This window comes from Leptodactylus fuscus, chromosome 5 (assembly GCF_031893055.1).
Source record: "Leptodactylus fuscus isolate aLepFus1 chromosome 5, aLepFus1.hap2, whole genome shotgun sequence".
In the NCBI taxonomy this organism is placed as follows: Eukaryota; Metazoa; Chordata; class Amphibia; order Anura; family Leptodactylidae; genus Leptodactylus; species Leptodactylus fuscus.
Genome location: NC_134269.1, coordinates 76,845,853 through 76,867,488, shown reverse-complemented (window position 1 = coordinate 76,867,488; position 21,636 = coordinate 76,845,853). Strand labels below are relative to the sequence as shown.

At 41.6% G+C, this 21,636-nt stretch overlaps 1 protein-coding gene across 1 annotated transcript in view; it reads right to left on the bottom strand.

Moving 5' to 3' along the window:
- Positions 1 to 19,384, bottom strand: part of LOC142203026 (tropomodulin-3-like) — a 37,979-nt gene extending 18,595 nt beyond the window's left edge. The window contains exons 1-3 of the mRNA XM_075273448.1: positions 19,303 to 19,384; positions 5,373 to 5,566; positions 1,412 to 1,568 (exon numbers count right to left, since the gene is read on the bottom strand). Of these exons, the coding sequence (XP_075129549.1) occupies positions 1,412 to 1,568; positions 5,373 to 5,492 (277 nt within the window). The 5' untranslated portion in view covers positions 5,493 to 5,566; positions 19,303 to 19,384. The remainder of the gene's footprint in view (positions 1 to 1,411; positions 1,569 to 5,372; positions 5,567 to 19,302) is intronic.
- Positions 19,385 to 21,636: the final 2,252 nt, after the last annotated feature.

The window sequence follows — 21,636 nt, the reverse complement described above, 5'->3', positions numbered from 1 at the left end:
TACTGGGTCATGTCACTTTCTACCCCTATATAGCTTGCTGCGGCATTATCAGTGACGTACTAGAAAGGTAATGTGTACAGGTAAGGGCATCCCTTCTGAGAGATCCATTTAAGGAGTTGTAATTGAAAGGTTTATGGTAGTGCTAATATTCTCACGTCTGACACACGCCAACAGCAATGAACATAGGCAGAGTTAATCAGTAACCAGCACATATGACCGGCCTTATTATAGCGTGTAATAGTTACTGGGTGTATAACATTCGCTAGGAAACAGATATGTCATCAAGTATTATTACCATGCTTACAGCTGTATTGTTAGTCGTGGGTTTAGGCTAGCATTTGCCATCCTGGCAATACCAGAGCCTCCTATTCCACATATAACACACTGACAATGAATTAGGCATCTATTCGAAAGCATTTCAGCCTTTAATGACCAATAGGAAAAAAATAAATAAATATGACTCTTAAAAACATGGAAATGTCCATGCATGGCCATCTTGCTCTTCATATCTTCCTACTGGACAACACTGGAGTAGGTAAAGAGGTGTATTGGGTGGGAAGTGGGCACCCATGCATTTCTGATAGTGTTAGAAATGGGACAAGAAGTGGACTGGCATCTCCAGTAGATTCCACAAGGAAGTGTTATTCTGCTGGAGTACCTTATCTATGCTCTGACAATTAAGCAAATACAGAAAGCAACCACAAGCAGAGAGACTGAGTTGTTGTAGATTTTAGGAGTCAAGAAAAATCACAGAAACTGTTTGATCTCGCAGTAGCCAATGTGAATTTCCAGTTACATCATCGGGCCACAAACGCTAGGAGCCAACAACAACTACTACTGCGTATTAGAGCAAATTTATGAAAACTGGCAGTAACGCTAGTCTTCATAGCCCTGGAGCTGCTGGATGGGGGTCTCGTATGACAAAGTACATGAAGACCACCCTCCACTGAACTTTGTGCTGGAGGAAAAATGTATGCCAGCTCATATTTGTCAGATTTTCCACATCACTAAATTATGGCATAAATGATGATAAATCTGTCCCCATCCCCTGGGGAAAAGTGGCAAAGTCTTCACCAAAGTAAAAAATTTAATTTTTTGTGCAAACTGATATGCCTTACATGCCAGAAAACTTGAAAACAAGGCATAATAGGTAAAACCCATTGACAGTAATAGGTAAAACAACTGTGTTTTATAAGATATATATATATATATATATATATATATATATACACATATATACACTGTACATAGTGCAGAGAATTTTGTTTTGTAAATCTCAAAACTAAAGACCATAAAATTTTTACCATCCAAGGAAGAAAATCTGATGTTTATAGTGGGAAAAAACATGACAATGGTCCAAATTTTATCCTTTATAAATGTAAAAATAAACAAGCAAATATATGCGGAGTACCTTTTTTCTCTCCAGTAAATGGTACGTAGTCTTCCCTGTCTTTTTGTGCAAGAGCATCCTTTTCCAAGAATTCTAGCAGATGCTCTCTGTCAAAAGCACCTGTGGATTTCTTTCCGGTTTGGTCCTTCTGTCGAAATCCTGCTGGCAACAGTGCATTCTATGATACAATAATAAGATTATATAAGAATCTTCTCTAAATGAAGAACTGGTCACTAACATTGATCACTACAATAGAGTAAATCTCCACTTTATTAACTGCTCATATACTGAATATGTAATGTAATGGTCTGGTCAGTACATGAAGCCAAACAACACGCATAAGGTAGAGGTGCCTTCCCAATAGTGACTGGTGGTAGCAATAGGTCTTGGGTTTATATCTAACCAGAACAATAGCTGCAGAGTTTGACTATATGCACCATATTGGTGTGGTCTGAGCTTTCTGGGTTCTCAGTTTTCCTCCCTTATACCTAATACATACTCTGGCTTCCTATGAAATTGTCCTTGGATGTGTATGTCTGAGATATGGAAGTTAGATTAAGAGTCCCATTGGAGACAGAGTAGTGTTAACTATTATAATCTCAGTGCTACAAAATATGTTGACGCTATACAACCAAGTGGGATGTGTATGTCCTTGTTAAGTTTATGTCCAAGTAAGATCTTAATATTCTATATAATCTTTTTAAATGTTCTTAAATGTCCAGAAAGTTAATGGAATTCTGCCCGAAAAGACTAAGGACTGAAACCCACAAAAGCTACCAAACCAGATACACTTTTGCTTTTCTGCAAAGAACATATAGAATAGATCCATTAATCTCAATAAATGTATTGTCCATGTTATAAAAAATAATATATCCATAAGATACTGATGAGAGCACCCTGGGGACTAATAGAGGTAGTTGGGATCCCAGAGATAGGACCCGCATCTAAAAAATATTTAGACAATCATCCCTGTGCTGAAAATGAGAAATCAAAAAGTTATGCCAAATGGATATGCTACAAGGTCATGTGATCATGAATGGTACCCACACAACATAGTTTACTCTTAAGGCTGGTCTTACATGACCGTAATGTAAGTCCGCAATTGAGGGTTTTCAATTGTGGACACATTATATTCAATGTGGCCTCTTACACCACCGGATATTTTATCCGTGGTGTGGCCGGGCCGCAACCGTGGTCCGCAAGTTATAGGACATGTCTGTAATGGCCGTGAATTGTGGCACTGCACGGACTTGCCCATAGAAAACTATGGGCTAGTGCGGCAGGACACAGACATCTGCGGAGCCTATGTTGCCGATCAGCAACTTGCAGACTGTACATTCAATTCGGTCGTGTAAGACCAGCCTAAGTGCAACATCTATATTAGGCCTATGAGAATTTTAGTGTCTCATGTAGCAACAATGGAAGTCTGAATACCCAGCATCCTATATTAAGTTAACCCCCAATGATTCCACAGTTGGGGGGGGGGGGGGGGGGGAAGAGAGATGACTTTTTTTTTTTTTTTTTTTTTAGCAGGAGTGATGAGGCCGCAAAACTGGAGCTACACATTAAACTGTTAACGTCAGGTCACTTTGGAGCTTGGAACTCCACAACTCTGGCAAGAAAGCTTCGAGTACAAACCCTTGGGAAAGATTACAATGTTCTACAGGAAATGCAGAACAGAAGCCAAACAGACTCTGTTTCACATGCAGGAGCATTCTAGACATAACCTAGCATCTTACAGAAACGGAGAAGACAACCCTAACCTTGTGTGTCCCACTAAGGGGATAAATAGATTAATTAGACTGGATACTAAATTCTGGTAAAAAGTAAGCTTCTGTGAGAAAAGTTACAAGAGCCAAAACCAAATCTTAACACACGTGTGCACAATTTTATGAGCGGTCTGTGAATGTAACAGACCTCATCCTCTACATAAACACACAGCAAGAGGCCTGGAAAACAGGGAAAGGTGGAAAAAAAAAATAGAAGAACTATACAACTGTATTTGATCAGCATAGAGAACACGTTCACCCACTATAAGCTGAAAAATAAGGCAAGAACAAATTATTTATTCTGGGTTATTCTGTAGAGGATATTAATGAGAATAAGGACACAGCTTGTGAAAAGACAGGATGTCACAGCAGGGACGTATCACTCATGATCACTTGGGGTAGGGGGCCTGCAGTCAGCTGAGGACCGGCAGCATCATGACCATCTTCTAATAAAAATACATCTCTGACAACAGAGACCGGCACTCATCTCTGCTGCTTGTGAAGGTCACTGTGCTGAACTCTCCAGGTAGCAAATAGGAGTACTGGAGATAGCGGTCAGGTTATCAGGCTTATCAGCAGTCAAGGTCTAAAAGGGGAACTCATCAGGGTATAACTCTTTTTAAAGGTCTATATAATGTAACTGCTATTGATGACCTATCCTCAAGACAGGCCATCAATAAGAGATAATTGGGGGTCCAACACCTAGGACCCCTGTTAATCATCTGATTGAAGGGACCGCAGCACTTTTGCAAGCTCCATGATCCCTTCCCTATTTACATTGCACAATTTCTGTTTTATAGCAGCCATGTAAAGTAATTATCGCTTTATACTATAAAAGTCAATAGGACGTAATTACAGTACACAATCAATATACCAAGGAACTGGAGTAACCCTTTAATGTCCTTGCATTAAAGAGGTTTTTCCATCTCCCTGATTCAGCAGTTTGCCTGCTGTCTCTTCTCACTTCCTGTACTTCTCCCCCTCTCAGCTTGCTGAATAGGACACTATGAATCACAATACTTATGCAGATCAGATAATATGTACATGCTTGTAGAAAAGGACTCAGTGTTATCTGTGTGTTTACACAGAGATAACAGACAGGGCTTTATCAGCAAATTGCAATTAGTTGAACTGATTGTCCTGCTGTTAGAGCTGTAGATAACAGTGAGAGCAGTGAGTGACATCACTTGTCATATGACACAGGTCCGGCGCTATGGAAACGCTGTGTATACAACGGGAGGAATAAATTCACATAGCAGGCAAACACAGCAGCATTTCTAAAGCAATATATTTAGGAAACGTCTTCAATTTACATACGCTACCAGTATAGATAGGATCCTTGAGATGGGTTAAGAGAGGACATCAATTTTAGATCAGTGGGTGTCTGACTGTCAGGACCCCCACTAATCAGTTGTTTCCCAGAGAATGCAAATCCCAGCATTTATTTGCTGGGTGCTGCACTGCTCATTCACTGAATTCTTGATAATGGAAGCTGTAGGTATTATAGCTGTATTCCTATCAAGTTTATGCAGTACCCATAACCACTGCTATCAAGAATATGCTGTAGAGATGAAGTAGGGGGCCTCGATCAGTTAGCACTAGTGCCCAAAAGTTTTAGTTTGATAATCCCTGTGCAAGCAGAGGATGCGCACGCTTTGAAGAGTTTCAGAAAATAAAAGTTTATTGTTTGCATAATGTAAAGCTATAAAATTGTGCAATATATTTTCTGCATTAATTCTTCAGTGTTCTAGATCTCTGCTTGCTGTCATTCATGGCTTACATGTGCAGAGCTCAGTAATCAAAAGTGTCTTGTAACTTACAGTGCACCTCTGTGTCTGTCACATGACTTTGGACTGATTTTTATCCACTGGACTTAAAGAACGACAGTAAGCAGAAGTCTAGAAAATCATGCAGAATGAATAAGAAAGTATATTGGAAGATTATAGCTTTTCTATATACAAACATAAACTTATATTTCTTCAAGATGACAACAACATAAATTTCTGACAAGGCACAGTATCATAAATTAAGCACATTCTCCAGTCTATTAAATCGAGGGCAGCACATAGCTGACAAAGACAATAGCACTGACAAAATTGCAGACTCCTCTATGCCACAGAAACGTTGTATAGGAGTAATGCATTTCCCCCCATAGTTTTTCTAGATGGCCAAAAAGTAAAATTTACGTCACCAGTCATGACATTCTTTCATACCTCTGGATCAAGCTCTTCCAAGACATTTTCCAGTTGTTTTAGATCAGCTTCCGAGAGGTTATTGAGGAGTTCATCTTCATCTATATCCCTGTACTTGTCTTTCCGAAAGGCTGTATTCATTCTTTCAGCTACTTGTTGGGTGTCCACAACACCCGACTGCTACTGTATTTCTTCTTACCGTTGTTGCAGTAATTCTACAAATACAAACAAGAAAATACAGGTTTATAAAACTTACTCTTAAAAATGCTAAAGAGTCTTTCACCAACCAACCACATTGCATTGGAGGGCACATTTTGCTTAGCATCACTTAACTTAAGATTATCCAATAGATGTTCCATTTCCTTCAAAAATACATTTTTATGAGCATGGAACTGAAGATCAGGTACAATGGGGCATGACAATGCCATTAAGGGCTCTATATTCCAGTCTGAAATGCCATGTTGTACATGGGCCTTTTCACAAAAATGGGACATCTATTGGATTACCTGAAGCCATCATGGCATTCAGCATAATGTCCCTTACAATGCAATGTGGCTGGTTTGATATAGAGTTTCATGGTGACAGGCTCCCATTAAGTAAAATGCCAAAGTATATTTCTAAATAAAAAGTTATACAATTTTCCAATATACTTTCTGTATCAATTCCTCACAGTTTTCTACATCTCTGCTTGCTGTCATTCTGCTTACTTCCATTTTGTGGTCTTGTGATAGAAACATAGGTGCACTGATCATTATAACACAGATGTCTGATAATGTGCTGTGTACTGTGTGTCCATCATATCACATGACAAGGGACTGATTTTTAATCACTGGAAGTATACAAGAAAATGACAGTAAGCAGAGATCTTGAAAATCCATAAGGTACTGACAGAAAACATATTGTAATATAATACAAACAACATTGATTTGAACAAAATGGACAACCCCCGTTAAATATAAGTGTTGGGTATAGACTTCGCATACCACTTTTGGTTGCAATTCAGACCAACCGCCAAGCTAAAAGCAAAATAAAGTTGACTTTCAACTCAGCAACCCAATTCTCCATGAAAAGTAGCGCAAAGTCGAAGCCATTGTTTCATTATTTCACTGTACATGCGATACATTCAGTTTTGCTGGAAAATAAAGGCAGAATGTTTATCAATACAAGAAACTTGTTACTCCTTATCTGTAGGAAGCAGGCAGGAAGAAACAATGTCCAGTCAAAGGTTTTAATGAGACTCTCCCAGTCCAGAATAAATTCTGAAGCAATCCAGAGGCCGGCGTAAAGCATGCAAGACTCCATTCTGTTCAGGAATGTACCTTTTACAGGATATATTGTAACCCAAGTATAAGTGCTGTGTAAGTGTGTGTGCTTAATGTAAAGAAAAGAAGTCTTTAAAACACACCAAGATAGAAACCTTAGCAATGATGAAGAATAAGAGCTCCATGTAATTCCTGTACGTCTAGCATTTACTACAGTAACATCAAACTTAGTTTTCAGCAACTCTGTACAGAACAAGGTTTATGGATTACTAGCATCTGCCCGTGACTTCGTCTGCGGCTTGGTGTTGGCGCTGAGCCGTGCATAGTTGTCCAAGTGCTGTTTGTCTGATCGGCGGTGTGCGCCCCCGCCCCTCTTTCCCCCTACGTACAGCCCTCTTACCCCTCCCGTGCCTCAGGCCCCCCTCACCCATGGCCCCTCCCCTATCTGCACCCCCTGCTCCCCGGGAGCAGTATACTGAGGTGTATGTACATCTATGCATATGCATATGGGAGGGCAACTGGCAACCCCCCTTCATCCCCCTCCCGCAGCACCCCCCTACCCCCTGCGTGCACCCCCCCTCCCACCCACACGCCTTCCCTAGCCCTCGGTTGTATCGGCCGCACAGAACGTGGGAACGTGTGGCTCTCTGCTGCTGGTTTTCAATGGCCACGCCCACATTTCGCCAGCAGCGTATGGTGCCACTGCGCTGCCTCCATAGCCCGCCCACAACCCGCCATGCACCAATAGGAGGTGCGTTGAAAGACCTAAGCTGGCGTAATGCCAGGTCATACAACAGAGCTGGAGCGAACTTTTGACGGTCGCAGTGGCGATTTGGGGTGAGTGAGCCACATTTAGAGTAGCCTACCAATCCTTCCTGGCCAATATTTAGGTGTGTGTGAAATTGCAGGAAAATCCATTCAGCCGTTTGGATGTTTGTTCCTCAATCACAGCCAAACACACAAACCCACGAACATCCAAATATTTACCTTTATAATATTAGTAAGATCGGATATTAATGTAAAGCAAGTTGTATGCTGCTCTATGGTCCTGTCATTTCTGTGGGACTTTAACAAACTCACACAACCAACTAGATTTTCAACAGGAGGTATTAGCCACAACTAAGGAACCTGCACGCTGCCAAGTTTCTTTCGAAATGGAGTTCAGTATTAAAATAAGTCAAGGTTATGATAAATAACAAACCACGAGGGCGCAGGGAGCGTTTCCTGCCCACTGAAACACTGAACATTAAATAGCATCAGCACAATATCAAGTAAGAAAAGCCCTTCCTGCAGCTACAACAACAAGTACTGGAGCCAAAGACTGGAATGGTGTTGTGCAGCGCACAGACATAGTGGTGGGTATATCACTAGACACAAAGCACTTCAGAAACGTGACCACAACTGTCAGTATATAGGCCATAATGCAATTTATTATATCATAACAAAAAGGAAGTGACTTTCTTAACTAAAACAAGGAACTTCTGTTTACTATTAAGGACACAGCCTAACCTCAGCAGGTATCTCTTGAGTAATCTTTATACATCTGCACCAAACATTAAAGGGGTTGTCTAGCCAAAAAAACAAAAACACATACTCGCCTACCCCTGGTGTTCTGATGCCTCCCAGCACGATCCGGTCCTACAGCTCCATTGTTTTCTTTTGGTGGAAGTCCCCACCTCACGTGACCAACCAAGGAGAGCAATCAGAGGCCTAAGGAAGGGGCCTGGGTATGTCACATCACCGGATCCCTTCGAGGGCCCCCGAGACAACACAGCGGTTGAGGACTTCTGCATAAAAAGCCAGCCGATGCAGCAGGACCAGGCCATATTAGGAGGATACCGAAGCACTGGGGACAGGCAAGTATGGTTTTTTTTACCTCACCCAACCTAATTAAAAAATACTTTAGCCTGGACAACCTATAGGCCTACTTTATTTGCAGACATAACAGTTGTCTTTTTCTCACAGGTAGACCTTTCCAACATATCAAAATCTACTGATTTTAGCTGGAACAGCCAAATATCTAGTGTATATAGGGGTGTTCTATCCTTCCCTGATGGCAGAAAGGGGAGTGTGGGGGCAAAAAAAAAAGCATAAGATGTTAGAACCTGGTATTATGGAACCCATGTCCCTCCATGCACATGACTATGTGCTTTGTCATGTTTTTCACAGTAAACACACAGACCGACTAACATCTATGGTTGTATAAACACAACTGTGTATCATCATGGGTCATTGTATACGACCGTGAGTGCAGGACAAAACCCAATCGTGTGCATGTAGCCTAAGGTTGATAAGTCATCACCAAATAGATCTGGCACTAACTTATTCCCTTTTCCCTATTGAGAACACATGCATTCTTGGAAAAACCAAAAACATTTGTGTATCGAGGGTGGGAGGGAGTGCGGGAAAGAATTACTGTGGGCCAAACAAGCGTTGTAACTGGAACCCTTATAATGATTTTTTTAAGGCTTATAAACTCAATGAGCATCTATTCTGTGCCATTCAGATGTGAAAGACTGTTTGCTAAACATTACTGTGTCCAAGTACATCTTTATGACACAAAGCATTTGTGAGATGGACAATAGTTGTATTGATATAGTGCAGGCAGCCAGTAAACATCCCTCTGGGAATAAGCCTGCCTGCACTTGTAGAGGTGTGTATAGGTATATCAGAGTGTGTGGTTATTGTAGTTCAAAGTCTCCATCACTCCTAAGAGATACAGGTGCTGCAAAATAATACTGCAGAGAAAAAGATTTCCCACTCCCGTACCTTACCCCACAAAGTAGATCGCATGGTCGTGAGAAGGTTGCAAAAAAATAAAAAAAATATCTATTAGTCCTGCTTTACTATTCATAATTCCTTTTTTGTTTCATACATGTGATACTTAAATGAAGTTTACCAGAGCACAGCTTACACAGCTCATAGAAAGCCAACCTCATGTTAAATCATAAGCACAGTCCTATGTGAGTGCGGTGACAACCTACAAGACCTCACCATATCACCATACATTTACTCAAGCGTTCATTAATGGGGTATTACAGTAATAAGTAATCATCTATTCACTGGACAGGTGAAGACTGCTAGACTGAGAGCCAGGGGTCCAACTACTGGACCCCCACATATTGTGGAAATGAAGGTCCCATGTGTCCTACTCTCTCCAGCTGCTAGACTGCAACCAGGATTTGTTGCACTTGGTGAAGTATACACACTGCCACTATTTATTCTAAGATCTTGTAAGATTGTGACACTTAGGCAGGGTTCACACTACTTGAATTCCATTATGAAGGAGTCCGTAAAAAAAAAAAAATAAAAAAAATAAACACCTATCATAAACATTAACAGACACTAACTGATGTTAACTGATGGATCAATTAAAAAACGGACATCAGTTAGTGTCATTTTTTTTTTTTTTTTTTACACAGTTTTTTTTGTGGTTTCTGCTTTCTGAGCATGCGCAGAAAAAACGGACACATAATAACGGACAGTAACTGATGGCTATCAGTTACTGTCTGTTATAAGTACATTTCCTATAGACTTCAATATTAAAAAAAAAAAAAAAAATTAATAAAAGTCCTGCATGTAGGATTTTTTGTCCGCTGGAAAAAGAACAGACTTCTGATGGATTGGGTGTAAACGGACACAAGATCAAATCCCATTGAAATGAATGGAAATTTGAACAGATTACTGATGGGTCAGCTAGTGGTCATTGCTAAAATCTTATAACGGACAATAGCTACGGACACTGGTGATGGTCACCAACGGTAGTGTGAATGCCCCCTTAAAAAGACAGCAGCACTTGTTATCTCTGTCAGTTCAACAGAGATAGGGTGGTTGCAGCAGCTCTACCAACACACCATTAAAGCTAAGGCCCCACAGGACGACCTGCAGCTATAAAGCACTGTGGGGAAAAAACGCGGCAGGAACACATAATGGTTCTTTCCGCAGAGCTTTAAACAGAAAGTTTGCAGAGTTTTCCTCTGCGGACTTTGTTACAATTATATCTTTGTGGAAGCCGCCGGCATTTCTGTAGATATAATTGACCTGCTGCAACCAGCACGGTTTTGGAAATCGAAGCGTGTCCGCGCTGTGGTTTTTACCGCAAAGTGGGCACGGAAACCCATCCACTTTGCAGCTACTGTAAAACGCTGCAATTTTTCCTGCGACGAAATCGCAGAGTTTCCTGCCTGTGGGGCCCCAGACTAAAAGGGAACCTGTCATATGGGTCTCCATCATGGGCAGAATAAAGTAATTCCCTTCCCATTTCTGCCCTCTGTAATCTTGTTGTTGAAGCAAACTCAACTTATAAATGTTGGAAAGCCTAAAAAGTCATATGCAAAATAACCCAAGTTGTGAAGGTGGGCAAGGAGCAGTGTCCGCCTAGTCAAGTGCTGTCCCCTTTCTAATGACACTTCTTGGGCATGACTGATATCTCCTTCATGACATCAGGGAGTGAGGGGACAGTGAAGGCTCAGGTGGGGTGATTCACAAGGAGGGTGTGTAACTGCTCCCCGCCCCCGTGACTATTTAGGGTAATTTGCATATAACACTTTTGATTTCATACATTTATAGCGCAACTTTGCTGCAACAGAAAGATTAGAGAGGGGCAGCAATAGTAAGGGAATTACTTCATATTGTACGTGCTAGTTACCTACTACATAAGCTATATTGCTAAAGCCATGGATGTAGATCTGCTTTATTAAGTATTGTTTCTAACTTCATAAAATGAAGACATTGCCATTAAACACAAATCTAAAAGTAGATAAGTGACTTTAGCAATTGTGCAACATAATTCAGAACTGCTCTGAGCAAAACATCCACTAAACTATGTCCATGGACCAGGGGAGAGAGAAATTTCCATAGGACTAATGAAAGTCACATGCAATAAATCCTGTTCCAGTTACTGCTTCAGAAGTCAATGGCTACGTCATAAGTAGTTCATAGAATCCATGCCCATAAAAAGATCCCTTTACAGTTCCACCCAAGCCATTAAACATTGTGGTGCAAGGACGGACAAGAAGCAAGACAAAAAAAATTGAATCGACTAAGTACACAAAGTAAAAGCAGACTGTGAACGATAGCAAGCCTCTTACCTTCTTTGCATAATCTCTACCGCATACTGTATGTTACTAGACAGCTGCTTGCTGCATCTCAGGCATGTGAAGGTATATCAAATAGCTGACACACCAAATCAATATGGCTTCAAAAGAAAAGAAAGCTTGAGCTTCACCTTGGCAAGTAAAAGGATCTCTAAAGATAAACCTTCTCTTCTACACACTGAATCTAGCAATGCTTCCCACTATATTGAACACGGTCACTTCTCAATACTTACAGCACTAATAATATGACAAGGGCCTTTCTCAACCAACAACTTTTCAAGACATTAAGATGTCCCAGGAATCAGCCACCTTGCTTCAGAAAACCGTGGTACTTAGCCAATATCACTGAAATTAGCTGCTGACCATACGCTTCCTCTGTGGTGGTCAAGGGCAAGGAAATGTAGTCAAAAGACGTAGCAACCATACAAATGAATGGGATAACTGTTACATGGCTGACATTGTGTTTAGAATTTTTCTTTCATTTGCAAAGAACCAAATGCAATAAATAAAAATATAAAAGGGATTGCAATTAGAAGCCGATAAGTCATAGAGGGAATACAATGCTTCCAAAGTAGTGTGGACACATCATCTGGATCCTATAAGGAAGGAACAGAAGAGAAAGTGGGAGGTACCAATATTTCCCTGGCTAGCAAAGCAGTGACTGGAACCCAATTCTTTTTTTCTTCAAAGAGGTTTTCCAGCATGATAAAACTGGATATAACAGTCCATCAGTATTAGTGGGGGTCTGACTCTCACTCCTCTCCAAATCAGCTGTTTGAAGGGGTCACAGTGTTCCTACAGTGCTCACACTTGCAAAGCACCATCACAACCTATAGTGGCTGTGAGTGGTATTACAGTTTCCAACCAATTCTAACATATTAAAAGTATATGAAATGGATGAACTAAACGCCAGCAGTCGTGGCGTCCAGTAGTTTGTGTTTAGGACATTCATCACCTAGAATTTCTTGCCGTCTGTTTCCAGTCCTGTAAATCACCAGGGGGATAGAAGTTGGAAACAAAGGGGAGTCCACAAACTGATATTAATCACATTCCAGCTTCCCTCTGTCTGTTCAGAAATATTTCCAGCTGTTCAATGGAAAGTGTTCTCAATTTATTCCAGGAACGTGCATTGAAGCCCTATGACCTCAGGATGAGAACTATGGGGTTGACACATCTGCTGACCATCATAATATACATTCTGAGGGAAATTACTGTAAGCTTTAGGCTCAGTGATGAGATGTCTCGTAGAGGTCGTTTCCCTGTAATTCGGATTCTCACAATTCTTACAATGATATACGGCTGCACTATATATGCAGGGGCCTGCTCACAATTTTTTATTTTTTTGTGCGTTTCTAAACTACTTTGTGTATTTTTCCGATTAAGAGAAACAAAAAGAAATGGATCCCAGATGCAACGACATGAAACATTTCTTGTAAAGGAATGTTATTTCTCTCCTCTGCGGAGATCCATTCATGTTTTTTTCCTTTATAGAAAAAAAGAACAGAATGGAAAACAGTAAAGTAATACCAGTGTTAATAGCAATGGTTTTTCCATAAAACACTGGTATTAGAGTTGAATAAGTGAATGGGAGCCGCGGTGGGCCATCATCCACCAGGGATTTTGCGGTCTTCAGGGCAGAGGGTAAACCACTCCCCATTTTAAGGCTTTGGGGTCTCAGTGGTCAATCCCTCACTAATCGGAAACTTATCCTCTATAGTATACTATGGATAAAGAATAAATAGCTCATAAGTTTGGATGATATCCATCTAATGTGTATGGACAGTTTTATACCACCAGTGACATTCTATATAGCTTAACTCTTGCCATGACGACATCTATTTTTGTATTGAGAAAAACATAACGTCCTTTATTATGAGACAAGACGACAACAACTCCACCCAATCTCTGTCCCTCTCTAAGAAGGCTTCTTGAATTTGCTTCGTTGAAGTCTTTACAACTTTTCAACCTTTCTAGGTCACAGATTGTCTCAAATTATATGCATACAATTCACTGCTGACTATACAATGACTACAATTGACAACATCCTAGAGACACTGTTGTCACTGATGAAAGTCAGAGATTGTAGCATATACAAATGTGTCCATACATATGGGAAATACAATGAAGCCGGCCACCAAGGTAAACCAGTTTCTCCAGAAAAGCTGATTGACTTTGTCAATGCCAATAATCTCCTGTTCTGTGTAACTTCACATTTTTCATATAATTTTCTAAATCAAGTCTCTAAGTTATACAAGGGATAAAACGCAACCCAAAACGTTAGACATCTAGATGATTGATAAGAAGAATGCAGAGACAGAACACCAGAAGATGGTTCTGTGGTTGAGCCTGCAGCTGCATGCCCCACTGGCACAGAGCAATATCAACAAACTGTACTGAGAAAATCTTTCATCAAAGAGACTGAAAAATTCCAAAACATTAGGGTGAGGTCACTTCTGAAGATCTGAAACAAATAAAGGCAGAAAAATTCCTCATAGTGATTCTCATGGCAACACTGATCACCCTGCAGAGAAGGTGCTGTGTATACTGCCAAAATGTGGGCACCTTCACAAATATGTCTTGTTGTTTCACACAATAGTAAGCATACGAGAATAAAAGAAAGCAGTAAGGCTTGGCTCACATCTGTGCTCGGGGATTCCGTCCCCCATCCTGCATGAAAAACGCAGAGAGAAAAGTCCTGCAAGGAGGACTTCTCTCTGCATTTTTCGGACAGAAATCGGGTGGACCCCAGTATAGTCTATGGGGGTCCGCGAGCAACCATTTTTTGGCACAAGACCCATGTGGTGTAAAAATTAGCATTTTTGGAAATCGCAGCATGTAAATTACACCTATGGAAATGCTGTCGGTTTCCCTATAGGTATAATTGAAGCAAACCTCTGTGAACTTCCTGGCAAATGCACTGTGGGAAGAACTGCAAGACATTGCCTGCCGCCTTGGTTTTTCCCACAGCGCTTTTTGCTGTGGGTCGACACCGAGGCCTTAGCCTTTAAGTGGATTAGATTTCTGTTATTTGGGTCCCCAAGCGGAACCAAAGAATGGAAATCCCAACACAGGTGTGAACCTAGCGTAACTCTGAAATCTAAAACAGAATGTAGAACTTTACAGACCTCTCAGTCAAAGAATTTGTCTCATGAGGAATGATTGACTTCATAAAGGGGTCCCTCTTTTCTCAACCCTTCTCTGAACCAGAATGGAGAGTGTCGACTTTTCAAGCTGACAAGTCTATCCATGTAATATACGCATTGGCCATTCATATGAATGGGTATCATGTAATACTACATTTTTCCCTACAGTAACCTCTGTAAAGAAAAATACCAATGGTTGACCAGAGCCTTTTGGTAGCAATAAAGCAGCTGTTTTTTTAGAAAAGAAAGTGATCAGCTGACCACCCCATTGGATGTATTATGGAAGGGGTTGTCTGTCAGATTATCAACAAATGGAGATAAATTTAAAGAGAGTGTGTGATCAAAAGCCAGCATATCAACTTAACCTAGCCAATAGCTATGTTAGGATCATCTAGGGCTCGTTCACATCTGCGTTCTCCTCTCCGTACTGCAGGTTTCCGTTTCCTGCATAAAACAGAGCAGGAGACGGAAACCTGCAGGATTCTTTCTCACTCATTCATTTGAAGAGAGAAAGCTGTCCGGCCGTGAGCGGCGGTGAGCGTTTTATGCTCTCCGCCGCAAAACCGGGTTTTTTAATCCGGACACAGAGTCGGACATGCAGTACTCTGTGTCCGGATTTTAAAAAACGGTTTCGCAGCAGAGAGCATAAAACGCTCACCGCCGCTCACAGCCGGACCCGGTCTGTGGTTTCCGTCTTCTGGCATGCAGAAGACGGAAACCACAGAACGGAGACCCTGAACGCAGGTGTGAACCTAGCGTATATAAAACTTTTTTTTTTTGCCCTAGTGAATCGGTGTCTTCATTGCATAGAGATTACCAATTTTGTCAATATGCAAATTAGTTGTTTGTAACAACAAGGGCATTGCCACTGATCTCTTGAGCAACAGCATCACCCTCATTGCTCCGAAAAAACAACACACTCTCAGCAACAGACGTTCCAATAATACTGTTTGATTCAGGTGACCCTAACCTATCTCTTTCTGTGGGGCTGGGTTCTCTTGAGACTCCCTTTAAACTAGTGGGTGCCAGGATGAAACCAAAGCTGGTGGGAACACATCAGTTACGCCCACTGAATGGGCACATAATCTAGGTGCACAACCTCAGGGTTTCTGCCTTGGACATCACAGTAAAAATACAGATTTTCTCCAATGAGTATTTTTTGCAGTGTGAACATACCCTAATTAATGAAGGCAGTCTGCTGCAGTTGTAGTCTTGACCTACCTGAGAATGCTCCTTGACATCTTGTACATTGAAAAGGGAAGTGAAGTGAAAACACTCATGAGGATTAGTCATCCTTTCAAGTCTTTTGTCATAAAATATATTTGGTCATCATGGGATAAAACGTTTATTTATGTAAAGTTTTTTTTTTTTTTCACTGCTTGTATCCCAGCAGCTGGTTAAGAGGCTTCTAATATACATTCTGCATAAAAAATAATGAACTGATTAACTGTAGAACTCAATATACTAGCTGTTGTGAGCAATATATAGAGAATCCGCTTCTCTTGCATATACACCCAGTAGAATATGCTTGTGTGAATAATTGTCAGCCAGCCATGACCTGAATGCTTTCTATAGTCAACTCCCCTTATTTAAAGCCAATCATAAAGATTATTAAGTTATGATTAAAATCAGCCATGTAACATTCAGTCATCAACTCTCTGCCTAAGCCTACTTTATTGTAATACCTATGGGGGACGCAAGAGGGTACGGTCCTGAAAAAGTTGTTTCTAGACTGTTCAAGTCACAAATTACTTTACAGTAGGCAGTGACAGGTTAAATATGTGAATTGGCTTCTCAAAACTTAGCAAACGAATATAAAACACGCTCCAGCTTCAACCCGGTGATGAAATCCAAAATTGCGATGAATATATAAAATTTAACTTTTATTTAGAACTCCATAAAAACGGTTTACATGGTCACCAATAGAGCAGAAAAATATATATATATTCATCGCAATTTTGGATTTCATCACCGGGTTGAAGCTGGAGCGTGTTTTATATTCGTTTGCTGCATTGATCCAGGAGTAGTCCACCTGATATCCGGGCTTCCCACGGTGACTGTGTTATGTTACGGTGAGCTGAAAAAGTTTTTTTGTATCTGCTTTCTCAAAACTTAGTGGGCTTTTCTTGTACAATCCCCCGAGTCATATACAGAACAGCTAGACAGACATGCTTGGCTATGTCTATTGGTTCTCTACTATAAACTTTGCAGGCATCTCAGAAGGTAAAGGGAGCCAGCTCAGCGGTCAGTTAATTGCTATAGGGCTGATTTGTAGACACCCCCCCCCCCTCCTTCCATGATGTTCATGTTCCCTATTGAGAAAATCCCTTCAATGCATTTCAAAGGTTGCACTGCAGGTGTCCCTGCACTAGACTGGCCAAAGCACCTGCAAAAAGGGAGAGTGTAGAATCACTTCAACCCAAATAAACAATTCAATACACATAGTGAACACATTGGCATACACTGACCCACTCCTGTCTCACATTCCCGTGGCATTTTTCTCCTAGCAAAACTACTTCATTTTTTTTAGCACACTTCATCTAAGCCATATAAATTAAAGGCACATAAAAAGAACACAAAGTGGTGTTAGCCATAGCAACCATACTGTAAAATCTTTCATCACAGCCTGATAGATGGAGGCAAGTATCTACCAGGTTACCATTACTGCTGACATTGATTCTTTTTTTTTTTTCAGAAGATCTTCTATTTCTTCCTGTGCTTCAACCACTGATTCTGTATTCTGATTCAAGGTCAGAATCTATTAAAAAACTAGAATCTGAAACAATAATGTTCTATGAATGACGCTAGTCTTTATACTAGCATCAGTATGTCCACTGTTGTCGTCCGTCAGAGGACCAGAACAACAGACTCCTAAAATAGTGGGAAGAAACTGAGCCCAACGGACCCCATAAATTTTTTGGCAAAGATGTGAACCCAGCTTTAGAAAGTAAAACTCAAACAAATTAAAAAAAAAAAAAAGCTGTTCTAGCTAAATAAGTCAGAGGTATAAATAATTAGGGGGCGTAACAGCTGTATATTGGAAAACTACTGATATGGCAATTCCCCCAACATAAACATCACTGCAACCAGTTTATGACCATCTTACTTGACATGCATAAATAATAGTTAATAACAGGATAGTTACATCGACAGTCAGTAATAAACAAAAAAAAAAAAATATTTAAAGGCCATAAGGGTGAATATAATGATGCCAAAAATTTATTGCGGTGTTCTGGATCAGAAAACTTCCCATAGTAAGCAAATCATGAAGTATTTGCAAGCAGCCTGGACTGCTCACGTCTGTCACCTAGATAAGAAGAGAGCGCTCCAGAATGACTTAGAATAGCACATTTCTGTACTACTAGTAATACACGTAATAAGCAGATTTCTATCATGAGACTATAAGCATAGCAGTATGATTCATATTATATATATATATATACACACACATAACGCATGGACATCTCCGCCTAATGTGGATACAGATTATAGATTAGTTACACGTGTAACTGTCACTTTACTTGTACAGTCTGATGGATGGTGCACACGTCTTATTGCTACAGGCAGAGGTAACTAAAATACAGGTGTATGCATGTAATTTCTACAAATCAGGGTGGCACAGTGCCATGTTGTGCCCCTTACAAAATACGATGGGTCTACCCCATACCCTATAGAAGCAGCTCAGTGACATCTGTCAGCCACACTCACTTCCCCTAGCCCAGGGTCCAGCATTACAGGGTGGCACAGTGCCATGTTGTGCCCCTTCCACAATACCATGGGTCTACCCTCCCATACCCTATAGAAGCAGCTCAGTGACATCTGTCAGCCACACTCACTTCCCCTAGCCCAGGGTCCAGCATTACAGGGTGGCACAGTGCCATGTAGTGCCCCTTACACAATACCATGGGTCTACCCCATACCCTATAGAAGCCGCTCAGTGACATCTGTCAGCCACACTCACTTCCCCTAGCCCAGGGTCCAGCATTACAGGGTAGCACAGTGCCATGTTGTGCCCCTTCCACAATACGATGGGTCTACCCTATAGAAGCAGCTCAGTGACATCTGTCAGCCACACTCACTTCCCCTAGCCCAGGGTCCAGCATTACACTAGTAAGTCTATGAATCACACACAATGCAGAGCTAGCACAGCACACACGCCCCAAGGAGCAGCACTTCTCCTCCCAGCCTACAACTATCTAGCTGATCCCAGAGAGCAGCAGCTGCAGAGGGCAGCCTGACATCTACATTGCCAGCAGCCCAGGTAGCCTCTCCCTGCCTGTAACACAGGGCTGTGTCTCCTCCGCAAAACTTCCGCATAAACTTCACGAGTTCTCACAAGTTCCCTCCGGCAGCTGCTCGCACTCCCCCAGTGCAGTGTAAGGCTCTCTGCCCCCGGTCCCTGCAGTAAAGCACACCCGTCAGCTATACAGCGGAGGAAGCATCGTCTTACCCCAGAGTAATGTGCCCAGCACCACTGCCAGGAAGCCGCCAGCACCCAACCACCGAGACACACTCACCAATATCAGGCTACCCCGGCAGCAGCATAGCGCAGGCGCAGACACTCCCTGAAACCAGAGCGCTAAGGACGCTGGGAGTTGTAGTGTGGAGGAGTCACCGGTCTGGAATGTTTGTGCGATGTAGCCCAGGCTGATAGGTGTGAATTGTATTCATAACAAAGGTAAAGGCGGGTCCTGGACTTTGTGGTATTTATACACTGACACGCTGCCTGGGCATAAGGAGCAGAAAAAGGGTTTTTAAAATAGTGTAGTACACACCTGGATGGCTATGTAGTTGTCTGACTAGATGGAGGCCATTCATAGCAATACTCTAAAGAGCTCCTGATCAGAAAGAGACTGTGGTATCAATGTAGGTATCTGTAGGGGCCAGCAGTCAGACCCCACAATCAAAAGTAGAGACTATGACCTCTTCACTGTAAGCATCTGTAGGGCGAAGCAGTCAGACCCCCCCAATCAAAGGTAGAGGCTGTGACCCCTTCACTGTAGTTATCTCTAGGGTCCAGCAGTCAGACCCCGCAATCAAAGGTAGAGACTGTGGCCACTTCACTGTAAGCATCTGTAGGGCGAAGCAGTCAGACCCCCCCAATCAAAGGTAGAGGCTGTGACCCCTTCACTGTAGTTATCTCTAGGGTCCAGCAGTCAGACCCCGCAATCAAAGGTAGAGACTGTGGCCACTTCACTGTAAGCATCTGTAGGGCGAAGCAGTCAGACCCCCCCAATCAAAGGTAGAGGCTGTGACCCCTTCACTGTAGTTATCTCTAGGGTCCAGCAGTCAGACCCCGCAATCAAAGGTAGAGACTGTGGCCACTTCACTGTAAGCATCTGTAGGGCGAATCAGTCAGACCCCCCAATCAAAGGCAGAGACTGTGACCCCTTCACTGTAGTTATTTGAAGTGCCCAACAGTCATACCCCAGAATCAAAGGCAGAGACTGTGACCCCTTCACTGTAGTTATTTGAAGTGCCCAACAGTCATACCCCAGAATCAAAGGTAGAGACTGTGGCCGCTTCATTGCAGGTATCTGTAGGGGACAGCAGTCAGACCCCCATGATCAAAGGTAGAGATGGCAGGTCTTATTACTATGAAACTGATGGGCATGGTGGGAAAGCTTGGCAAAAATATACAAGTTCCTATTAACATGCCTGTGTGTCTAGATGTTGTCACAGGATTTTGCACACTTTGGCATACAGGTATGTGTAGGAAAGCTGTGGTTAAATACAATGGACAATTCTATAGGTCCTTGTTCACTTACTATGTCAACAGAGTGTATACATTGGCATATAACAGACTTGTATACATTGGCATACATTTTATTTGGTGGTATGGAATAATGTCATACACTGTACTATCTGACACAATGCTATTTAATGGTACATCATTCCCCCTACATTCACCTGTATGTGTGAATGTGTACAGGGTCTACAATACCAGACACATGTCATGGAGTTATGAATACTCCTTTATGCAGGTGATTTTCTGCCTCCAAGTTATCTTTTTATAACTCATGTGATTTTTTTTTTTTTCACCTTAAAGAAGTATAATTTGGAACACTAGTAAAATTACAGTACAAAAAGCCGTCCTAACAACAGTTATACTCGTGTGTGTATGTGATGGGTGCAGGTAGGTCCAGGGTGCAGCCTGTTGTGTAGTTAGCTTTAAATTGCCCATTGTAAATATATCATAGACATTGACACTCCTTGGTTATGGTAAACATGGGAAGCAATTGTACTATGAGCAAGAAGGTGTTTATTTGTCGCTGTCTGAATGTGATGGCTGTTATCATATGGGAAGTCAGCTGTCACGGCATCATCTTCTGCCTATAGGCAACAAAGCAATCTTTCCCCTTGGCCTACAGATATCTACCAGACTACCTACTATGTAAATATCTGTGCACACCTTAGGATAGTTATATTTGCTGCATAAGGCTAAGGCAGATTTTGCTGCATTTTTTTGAGCCAAAGTTAAAAGTGGCTACAAAAAAGGAATGGGAACTACATAGAAATTACTTATCCTTCTACCTTCTGCTCAATCCACTCCTAGCCTTAGCTAAAAAAAACTGCAACAAAAAAAGCTGTGTTTCCGCAATGTGGGGCCTCAGCCTAAATCTGCCCATACATGTGAAATAGTTGTAAGCAGGATGTTCAGCCCAAAGCTGTCCATCCTGACTCCGCCATACACATAAATGTTAGCGTGATCAAGCATATGTGTGTTCTACACTGCTAAAAAAATGAAAAAGTGTGATTTTAAGAATCCCTTGTTTTAACATGG